The 10,455-nt window shown below is 38.9% G+C and overlaps 3 protein-coding genes across 6 annotated transcripts in view; all 3 read left to right on the top strand.

Moving 5' to 3' along the window:
* Window positions 1–601: 601 nt before the first annotated feature.
* spic (Spi-C transcription factor (Spi-1/PU.1 related)) lies at window positions 602–2,852 on the top strand. The gene is made up of 5 exons (XM_084910658.1): window positions 602–686; window positions 815–902; window positions 1,049–1,170; window positions 1,249–1,354; window positions 1,448–2,852. Exons 1-5 carry the CDS (start codon window positions 654–656, stop codon window positions 1,921–1,923), a joined length of 825 nt encoding a protein of 274 aa, XP_084766784.1. The 5' UTR covers window positions 602–653; the 3' UTR covers window positions 1,924–2,852.
* A 744-nt stretch (window positions 2,853–3,596) lies between these two features.
* spi2 (Spi-2 proto-oncogene) lies at window positions 3,597–5,277 on the top strand. Its single transcript, XM_084910656.1, has 5 exons — window positions 3,597–3,689; window positions 4,004–4,088; window positions 4,173–4,258; window positions 4,389–4,546; window positions 4,884–5,277. Exons 1-5 carry the CDS (start codon window positions 3,597–3,599, stop codon window positions 5,215–5,217), a joined length of 756 nt encoding a protein of 251 aa, XP_084766782.1. The 3' UTR covers window positions 5,218–5,277.
* Window positions 5,278–8,827: 3,550 nt separating this feature from the next.
* mybpc1 (myosin binding protein C1) overlaps window positions 8,828–10,455 on the top strand; it is a 34,924-nt gene continuing 33,296 nt past the window's right edge. For all 4 annotated transcript variants that reach the window (XM_084910187.1, XM_084910186.1, XM_084910189.1 and 1 more), the window contains exon 1: window positions 8,828–9,071. In XM_084910187.1, the coding sequence (XP_084766313.1) occupies window positions 9,050–9,071 (22 nt within the window). In that variant the 5' untranslated portion in view covers window positions 8,828–9,049. The remainder of the gene's footprint in view (window positions 9,072–10,455) is intronic.

The raw sequence follows: 10,455 nt of genomic DNA, 5'->3' as shown, positions 1-10,455 counted from the left end.
CTAGGATTGCACTTTTTATGCGGCGTAGCGATAGAATTTCAGATTAAAGTTGCATTAGTAAACTTTGAATTGGCTAAATAAATGATAGAAAAATGACGCTACAGTGGATGCAAAAGTTAAAGTGGAAGATAAGTTAAAATCCACTTTTTGGTTCTTTTAGTGTTCTGTGAATTTATTGTAATGTCTTCTAACTTTTTAGGAAAATTCTAATTTATTCATCTGCAGAAGACGAAAGCCACAATGGAAAATTTCCTGCAGCTCCACTGACTCATATTTCATTCTTCCAAAAAGCGAATAACTGGACAGCCCAGATTATAGATATGTTAGTAGCATCTCGCCCAGTATGCAAATTCTTAGGTAAGGCTGAGAATTGGTGTTATCCCTGGCTGGAGCACGCAATAAAAGAGGTTTTTGTTCTTGGTAGATTGTAATCTGCGTGATTAGAGAGAGAGAGAAAGTGATGCTCAGAAGTCTATCTGGTCTGTGCTTCCAAAAAAGAAGAAGTCCGGTACATTAAAACATTTAAATTGACCGGCCTCTCTTTCTATTATGTGGCTGAACGGCAAACGGGTATTGGAGGTCTCCTACATATATATACCTGTCCAAAGTGTGCACCTGCACTAGTGTAGCAGCGCTCACCGGTAGGGACAGAAATGGCCTCAAGTGAGGGAAACACATACAAATTGGTGAGTTAGAATAAATGCTAATTACAAATGTTTCGATTTTTAAATAAATATTAAATGCATTTTATGCTTTATTATCATTTTACCTCTTTATATTATTTTGTATAAAACAAGGCGGATTTGTATTTCAGACATCTTTGGACAGTGACATCAATCAGCACTTTCAGGATGCAATCGATGTGATTCAGCAGCATTCGAACAATTCATACTACGATTCAGGTGAACTTTACGCATCTGTTAGATTGATTGAATTGTTTTTATTTGGGGAGGGGTTCTTTGTGGTGAGGTAAAAAACACAATTTGAGTCTTTATTCTTAAAGTTTTACATGATTTTTGATGTACTAAAGTTGAAATTGTCTTTTCAGATTATTCATATTACGAGAATCTGGGAAGTCACCACCAATCACTGCAGTGTCAGATCTCCTGTTGCCTCGTCACACACCAGTCTGAAGTCCCAACTCCTGTTTATGACTGGAATGACATGGCTGTAAGTGCAAAGCATTGATACGTTTGAGAACCGAGAATATAGAAATCTGGATATTTATATGAAATGTGTCTTTTACAGCAGCAGTCTTGGCCTCAGGTCATACCCGATGTCTCGTTGAGTCACTCAGTCCAAAATGAATCCCCACATTTTTACTCCATCTTACCACCACAAAGGAATGGCAAAGGTGATCAGTGTTTTAAAAACACCTGAAAATTAGTTGTTGTCACACTTTTTTGTGCAATCAAAACTGAAACGACGCTGTTGTCCGTCTCCTCAGGTCGGAAGAAGCTCAGACTTTATGAATACCTGCATGAGGCTCTGAATGACCCCAACATGGGCGACTCAATCCAGTGGACGGACAGCGGCAGCGGCACCTTCCACTTCATCTCCAAAAACAAGGAGAAGCTGGCTGAGTGCTGGGGCCAGCGTAAGGGCAACCGCAAGACTATGACCTATCAGAAAATGGCAAGAGCTCTGAGAAACTACAGCCGTACTGGGGAGATCATCAAAGTACGCCGCAAACTCACCTACCAGTTTAACCCAGACATCCTGCACAGGCTCGGCTCTGCACATGTGTCCATGCACCTGCCCCGTCACCCTCCACAGGAGGAGGCCCACACCCAGCAGCACAATCCGTCCGAGCAGAGCTACTGCAGCTCTGCAGCAGCAGACTGGCACAGCTGGTACGCTCACTATCAGCCGCATGAAGATTACGACCTGGCCGCAAGCTTCACCTCACACACCAAACTCTGAGGTGGCGGAGAGCTCTCAGGATGTCAAAGTTTTCAAAGACTCAAATATTTTCGTTACATGCTGGATCCTGGTTGTAAAATGTACTAATTTACAAAAAACCTATAAAAATGTTTTTGTTTTCTTTTGTTTTGTTTTTTTATTTCAATACCTTTACTGAACAACATACACATTTTCTGGCAGTTGCAACCAGTACTGTGTGGATTATTTAACATACTGTTTGTTTACCAGATTGACTTCAAGGCAGCAGCAACAAAAGTTAAGAGTAAAATTAACCTCACAGAACCAAATTAAAGTGGTTTTCCTTAGAGGTTTTCTTTCTGGATCCCTATTTATTCAAAGCATGTCATTATTTGAGAATTTGGGACAGAAAAAGTAACAGACTTTGTACATTTATTCTGTATGCTGTGATTTAGAAGTGTTTGTGTACATTATTTTAGTTGTTTTTAGTAGTATATGAAGGAGATTTCACTGTATATTACTTGTAAATAAGACTTTAATATTCTCATTTTGTAATTTATAACAAAATGAATTTAAACTGTATTGCTTTAGCAACACTTTAGTTGGATGATACAGGCACGTACTTTTAAAGAAGGGGGTAAAGCTAAAATGATAGATGATCCAAAGCCATCAGTTAAAATCATGGATGTAACTAAAATTTTAATTTGTATACTTGTATTTCTTTTATTGCTAATATTAAAAAAAATGTTTTAGCTATTAGTGAACTGAAATTCATGATTACAAATCTGTTAGCGTCTGTAGTGCCTCTTTTACTCTTCTTTTTTTTTTTTTTAAACCTATGTGGATCTCGTGCATTTAGCATATTGTTTTACTTTAATATGCTCCAGTTTTCTTCTTGCCATTTGGATTGTTTTTATGTCACTGTAAGCATTCAACAACACTGTTGTAAACATTTTTACATGCCCAAATAAATCAGAGTAAATTAAATCAAATTCAGTTCAATTAATGCTGACAGGAACCAGTAGCTGGCTAATGTTTCTTTAAAAAGAAAGATTGACTGTAGGTCTGTATAGAGCCTGAAGTAAATAAGTAAAACTTTAAACTTTTATAAACTTTTTTTACAGACATAATGTCACAGAATAAAACACGAAAATATAAAATCTTTTTTTTTTTTATTCTAATATAGCAAAAAATGAAAACCTGGAATTTAGTTACATTTTTTCAACCTATATTTTAATTTGATTAGTTACAGCCTTCATAATTACCATCATATCGCCACTAGATTATTCAAGATTTACCACCAAACATATAAATTATACTGTAGCATGTTTGATATACTAATAAAAAAAGGTAATAATGTTTAAAATTCTAATGATCATTTTTACATGACATGTAAATATTAAGTGGAAAATACATTTCATGGTTGCACTAATCTTTATCCATAAATACTAAGATATAATAATTTAAAGTGTAAGGATTAAATCATTTTCTCAGTATTGTTCAGTTTTGCTGATATGAAAATATCATCATCTTTCAATGATTCAACATCTCTCCAAAAAAAAAAAAAAAACTCAAAATAAAGCTAAACGCTGCTATTATCGTACAAAAATATATTTTTAAAAAACATGTTGAAAGATTTGGCACCGTCTCCAATGCAGTGAAATATTACAACAGGCACACAAAATATGAAATTAAGACACATCCTGTGAGGAAAAATGTGTCAGCAAGTGTGTGTTTTCCTGAATCGAGAGCATTGTGTAGAAGCTGCCTCCAGGCCAGGTCTTATCTGGTTCAGCGGGGAGGATGTGGTCAGTGCTGGGAGGCTTTGTTGATGGGTTGACTGGTGCTTGTGTCGGGGGCTTTGTGGGATGGTGGTCATTGTTCCTGCGAGCCCAGGGTAGAAAACGTTTGGTTTTATGTATGCAGAAAGCCCGCTCCCGTGGGGGGTATAATAAGAGTCCCCGAACTTGAGTGTCTCAGTGTCAGTTGTGTGTAATTCTCCCATTCTGCAAGGACGGTACAGCATTCGACTCAACCTTATCAGTGATGGTAAAGAGAACTTGCAACATCTTTTCAATTCTGACATATTCAAGGCTGGTTTTATATTATTTACATCTATCAGAGTTTTTTCCAGGAGACTCAGTCTGATTTGGAGGTTATATTAGAGTTCCTCGAGGAGTATCACAGACAAAACAATGCAGAAAATGGTAAGTGGAAACTGGAAATCTATTAATTATTCCCTGATTTTATTTGACTACAGCTTCTAAGTAATTTTCTGCTTTTTCTGACAGACAAGGTGCATTGGACGGCTATGGAGGAAAGAAATGTACCTGCAGATGAAACATGCAAGCATTGCTGGGCATACTATGAGCCACCTGTATGCATCAATAATTTGTATTTTAGCACTTGTTTTCTCTCACATATTTGAAGGCTGGTAAGCACTCTGCAATTGGAAATTCTGTTGATTCTCTTCTTTTCTTTTCTTCATCTTTTTTCCCTAATTGAAGAACATCAAACCTGCACTCCAGCCCTTCCTTGCACAGGATGCTCCAGCAGGACTCGGCCAAAACACAACAGCAACACTGTCTGAGCGTGGGTCAGTGCCAAGCTTCACGACAACAAGAAAATCAACCAAACACCCAGCCGCAGCAGGGGGGAGTGGTGAGTTCTGCTTTTTTTGGTCACTGGATACTGTTATTGTCTCTGTTGCTATCAGCATGAGGGAAATAATACCAAGAGAGCAAATAAGAGACCTTCCCTTTACCGTAAAAAACAATGGAGCCGTGCATCGCTTACCACAATAGCTGTTTTTACATATCTATCAGATAATCACACTGTTTACAGCTTTAGCCTCTCCACCAAATGGCATCCCATCACTGAAGAGATTTTCTGGGAATATGTGACAATTGAGGAAACGATTAACTGTAATCTGTAGTAACTGTTTTGGCACAGCTGCCATGATTTTCGATAAGTCTTTCTTTAAATCCACCTTCATCATACAGGCCACTTACTGTTTGCATAATGGCTACAGGTAAAAGGGTGCGACTCTTTCACTTCCTTTTTGAGATGCTGGAGAATCCAAACATGGCCCACTGTTTGTCCTGGGTGCCAGCTGCCGCCGGTGTTTTCCGCTTTTCCTCCAGGAATAAGGATCAGGTGGCTGCACTGTGGGGACAGAGAAAAGGCAACAAGAGACTCATGACCTACCAGAAGATGTCCAGGGCGCTAAGAAACTACGCCCGGTCTGGAGAGATCTTCAAGGTGAAGAAGAAGCTCACCTATCAGTTTAGCCGAGACACCCTGATGTTGCTGCAGAAATGTCATCGAGATTTGTAATATAGGCTCGGTTTTCTGTAGCTCACATCATGTCAAGTGAGCTGTGCTCTTTTTTTCCTGTTTATAAGGCCTGTTAATCTCAACTTTCATTTCCTACATTTTTCCATTATTACTCAGACTATTGATGGCTTGTGGTGTAAATATCAAAAGAATAAAGAAATATTTTACTGTTACTGTTTCTATCTTTATGGAGTTTGACTTTTAAACTTTTTTATTAGTAAATGTCCCAATCATGTCCCAATTATTCTGGTTTATGGAGGTAAGAACGGTGCGAGTGTTCAAACAAAGATGTGCTTATTAATGTTTTTAATGCAAATTTCCAGAGACTTTATCAGGGCTGAGACAAAATGTATACATACATATGAAGTTTTGGCTTTTTACTTTCTGCCGGACCACCTCCATTTTTTTTATTTTTTTTTGAAAACTTTTACATAAATATGGAAGTTTTACGATCCGTGTGCCACATACAGAGCTGAAATCACTCACCATTCTCCTAATTACACATTTGAAGCTTACATTTTATAAAGAACAGGTCCACATAATATTTGCATGTTTCTGATGCGGCTTCAGGAAATATTAAATGAATCAGCTGAAAGACTAGATATCTCTTTCAGGTCCTGTGTCAGGGTTTTTCTGGATTTTTTCCTATTTCTTAAGGAAATAACTTTGAGATAATTTTCACCTGCTACATAGCATGCTGAGACATGCCAAGTTTTTGGCTGAAAGCTCTTTGGGAATCACCTTTTATGCCTGTCAAACTGTGTTATCTTAAGCATTTTTTGTAGTTTGAACTAAAGAAATGGAAACAAATTATGTGTTTTTGCAATGCACGTGCAACTGTGAGTCACAAAGTTCATAAAGACAGAACTTAAAATTGACCCATTGTTAATTTTCTGTTATGTGTACACCCAATACTGGTTCATCCCTTGAGTTAGGTGCCTTTTATGGCCTTTTTTAGTAGTCTTAAGTAGCTTAAGTAGCCACTTGCAGAGGAATTTTTGTTCCTCGGGTACGAGGACTGGACTAAAAATGAGTGAAAAACGTTCAGAAAGCCTGGAGAAATGATACTTAAGACCACTTAAAAAACACAAGAAAGTCTGGCTGCTTGGAAGCAAAATACAAAGAAAGGAGGGGTGTCTTGAAACTTTTGCAGAGTACGGTATTTAATAAAAATGCGGTGAAAACCTTTTATAAGTTTTCACACTTGAGATTTTAAACTATGTGATGTGGTGAAAAAGCCACACAGAGGTGGGCTATTTGATGTTTATTTTTTATGTTATTTATTCAGCATGTTAATGGCCCGCTTTGCAAGACAGCTATATATTTCATAACTCGACATTATACTTGATGCCCAGCTACAGCATTGATTTAGCATGGAAAACGCACTGTTATCCTAACTGTCTGTAATCTAACGATGCATTGAGCATCACAGTTTCAAGCCCGGAGCATATGCATACAGGTGCAGTTAATTAACTCTGCTTAGGTTTCAGGTGAATCCCCAGTCCTCAATATCTGTATACGATCTAGAATACAAAATAACCAACAGAGGGAGAGAAATGTGAATTAAGTTCCGTTCGTTGACCACTGAAGTCCTGAAATTTCAAATCCACATGGGTAAGGTCTTTACATGGGCCGATAGTTTGTAATTATTCCTTACTAAATATAATTTCTTCTGCAAGCATGTCTGCATATGTCCTAAAAATGCATCTCTCCAAAATACACTTTTGGTTGTGAGTATTTTACAGGAAAAACTGTAGTTTTCAGTCACACGTTCTCTTGGAAACAAAGTTGCTTTTGTATTTCTCAATGGACAGAAATGTGAATTTGCACTTGTGTTTTTCCTCATGTGATGGATTTGATGGCTGCTAGAAGCCAGAGGGTGTCAGTGTAGTCCTTTTCAACGCCTCCAGCTTCCATTAAACTTCATTTGTGTGACGTGACCTCACGGCTTAGCCTCCTCTGTGATGTGAAGTCTCGTCCCTCACAGGCAACTCCAAATGGTTTTGTTCTCTTTGTAGCCCACATGATACTTCCCTAAGCCCAGTATTTACTGCTGGAGCCCACTTGCAGTTATAAATGGGCTAACTGAGCTAGGGTTGTCTGTTACCAAGAAAGGCCACAAACTGAACTATGAAAACAGGCATTTAAGGCCGGAGTGTATGATAAATCGAATGCTTCCTAATCACAGGATGATAATTTGCTTTGGTTTGCAGAATAGGTCTAATTTTGTTGTTGCTCATTTAAAAAGAGCTTTGCTATAAGCTGTGACTGTCTCTGTTTCTTCATAATGCTTTAAGCTGCATTCCTGCTCCACAGCCCCAAAATAGAGCTCAGCCTTGCCTTGACTGTGCAGTTGGGCCATCCACTTCCATATGAGAGAGGTCCCCAACATGCTCGTGATATTTGTCAGTAGCAGGAGAGTGACACTGTACAAGTGAAGACGCTTCAGTGTGTTGGCGTTCGTAAATCCATCAGCTTTCAGCCTTGTTGTTTAGTCTTCACGACCTTATTAAAGACTACGTTTGATTTATCACTTGAGTTTGACGTGCTAAAAAGATTAATTAGGACCACAGCAACCCTTTCAGTTACATAAATATCAATGAAACCCTCTTTTCATGTCAGATACACATGTCAAATGTCAAGGTTTATGACAGCTTTCTAAGTATAGGCCGTATAACCAGTGCCCAGGCATCTCCCCACTATTTATTTGCCAGGTCGGAAAGCCTGCTGTTCTTGGACAGCATTCCCCTTGGATTAAGCTGATATCTGGCACCTGGCATTGAGCCCCTGCTTGTCAACTCTAAGTTTGTTCTTTTTTTTGAATAACGAATCCATACATTCTCTGAATATGTCGTATATCATGTGAGCATAACCCAGGATTGTCAGAGAGTATTACATCAGCCTCGGGCCTGTTAACAATGACGACACCTTTTCCTTTTATATCCCACCTCTTGTTTTGCCAGTGATCTACCGCGGAAGCAATCGTAGTAATGATATTACAAAGTAAGATAAAGGCTACAGCAAATAATTTCAAAGACTAATTAGTCAATATAATGTTGGTATTTTGGAAAATTTGTCCAAAATCTGGAATTTCCATAATTCCACGTGTAGCTGAATGTACTGTACAGCACCACAGCGACATATTTATTTGATCACAATGTATGTGTGTGGTCTATTTTTAGGTCGATCCCACATACATCATGCTGCAGCTTTAAATACAAGTTAGTAAACAATATCTGACACTGAAAATAGTCTCCACTATATACAAAGTTTAAGCCTTTGTAAGCACAGCTTACTAAAAAAACAAAACTTAAACAATCCATCTGTGTATTTAAATGCTCAAACAATGATTTATTATAATATTACTACTCTAAAACATCACCCAAAATATGCTGTAAACACTGATGCAAACTTTGAGAATGAGTCAAGTTAAAAGTGTTGTGAATTTAACATCCTGATGCACTTGTAATTCATGGCCTCGCACTGGGTAGGGGACAATAATGTTACAGTAGGTGTAGGATGGAGCTGCATTGTCAACTACAGAGAGGAGGAGCATGCCACATCTCTATATAAGGCCTAAAAGCCTGTCCCTCCTTGATCTGTTATCGGTCCCCCTCTTCTCCCCACTGACTTTTCCAAACCGTATCCCTGTGCCCTCTTCATCTCCCATCACTCTGCTGCAAGGGGTCTCTGAGGGTTTTTATTCGCTATTGTCCTACTCACCATCAGCACCTATCTGTCCCTCCTGGACTGAGGAGGCTCCCACGCCTCATACAAGAATCCTACCTGCATCTTTTGACTCCCTGGTAGCTTCTTTGGGACGCAGCTCAAGATGCCAGAGCCCACAAAGAAAGGTAGGAGTTTTAACAGTATGTTGCCAGCATGCAGCTGGGGTCCAACCACCTGTTACAGTTTATGTTTTAATTGTTTTAAAAGGTACAAATGCTGAGAATTTGCAACAGTTTAAGGTTTACAATGTGGTTCTGCTTTTTTTTTTTTGATTGAGGGCAGCACAGTTTGTTGTTACTGGCTGTGAGGAGCTCCATCACTCTATGGCTTGCCTGCCAGCTTGTTCATAGGAATCCTCAAAGTGACTTTGAAAGTGGTATTGTATTACTGATGCGTGCGTGTTTCTACCATCCTTGGTACAAGAGAAGATTTGAGGCGTACAAACAGATAGTATTATTGCAAAGCTTGGCATACTGGATCGGTTTAGATTGATTTGACTGGAGAAAGACAAGATGGTAAAGCACAGGAGAGGAATGTTGATGAGTGCTCAGGAAAAAACTACCCCTGAGGGATGATGCAAGCTGGATGGAAAGTGTGACGGTTGAACCGTGTAAGGATAAATAACATCTTGATTGTAGATATCTTCTAATTGAGTTTTTGTTCAACTGCAGCTTCACCATCCCCGTCGCGCCCTCATGTTGGATCTTTCTTTCACACTGGAGTGTCACTCATCTCTACCATCATGTCCATCAACATTCCCTTTTAATCCACTTGTGTCTGTCATTACCTTATGGTATTACTCCCACTCTACCAATTAGCTCAGCTCTCTGGGCAGCATCTGTTGTTGACCCAGACATGCCCATGTAGAGGAAATCAAACGCTTTGTTCAGCTTTTGGATGGCTTCCGAATTACAGATAATAGAACTTTCAAAATCTATGATTCTCTAGAAGAGGATTGGTGTGTCCATACCAGCTCTTGGACTGCTGTGCATTGTTTGCACATCTCTTTGTAAACAAATACATTTCTGTATTTGATTTACCTTCCATTAAAATTTGTTTTAGGTGTTTGAAAGGACTGAGGGTTGCCGTACATCAAGCAAGCTTTGCCTTTTAGATCGTAAAGCATTATAAATACTGGATTAAAGCATTAACTTGACAATCTGCAAGCTACAAAACCCTAACAGTACCTTACAGTACAAATTTAGCTCCCTTTCTATTTGCGTCGTTTGCGGTTAAGAGAGAGTGATGTGCGAAGTGATGTGACAATCAATACCTGTTCTTACAGAGTTCATCTGGTGCCATGACCATTCATGATCCCTCGGGAATCAAGGCTGTGGTGAATTAAAGGCAGCAGATTCCTGTCTGCTACAAACACTACCCATAAATAGCTGCACGGCCCCAAGCAGCAGATAAATAAGGGTGGAAAAGTATTGTTCTTTAAATGAGTCTGAACAGCTGAAGAGGAGGAGGGTAGGGGCTGTTGTTTTAGACACCCGGCTCTCAAGCCTT

The sequence above is a fragment of the Perissodus microlepis genome, chromosome 17 (assembly GCF_051167445.1).
Source record: "Perissodus microlepis isolate ML-2025 ecotype Zambia chromosome 17, ASM5116744v1, whole genome shotgun sequence".
Classification (NCBI taxonomy): Eukaryota; Metazoa; Chordata; class Actinopteri; order Cichliformes; family Cichlidae; genus Perissodus; species Perissodus microlepis.
Note: the sequence above shows the minus strand (reverse complement) of the source record. Positions and strands in the feature narration are given on the sequence as shown.

What these genes read in the sequence shown, in the direction of transcription:
- spic (XM_084910658.1), top strand. Translation starts at nt 654, where the DNA reads ATGGCCTCAAGTGAGGGAAACACATACAAATTG. An exon ending in CAATTCATACTACGATTCAG is followed by an intron (nt 903 to 1,048) that starts GTGAACTTTACG and finishes TTGTCTTTTCAG; the next exon opens with ATTATTCATATTACGAGAAT. An exon ending in ACCACAAAGGAATGGCAAAG is followed by an intron (nt 1,355 to 1,447) that starts GTGATCAGTGTT and finishes CCGTCTCCTCAG; the next exon opens with GTCGGAAGAAGCTCAGACTT.
- spi2 (XM_084910656.1), top strand. Translation starts at nt 3,597, where the DNA reads ATGTGTCAGCAAGTGTGTGTTTTCCTGAATCGAGAGCATTGTGTAGAA. An exon ending in GGTTCAGCGGGGAGGATGTG is followed by an intron (nt 3,690 to 4,003) that starts GTCAGTGCTGGG and finishes TACATCTATCAG; the next exon opens with AGTTTTTTCCAGGAGACTCA. An exon ending in ACAAAACAATGCAGAAAATG is followed by an intron (nt 4,089 to 4,172) that starts GTAAGTGGAAAC and finishes TTTTTCTGACAG; the next exon opens with ACAAGGTGCATTGGACGGCT.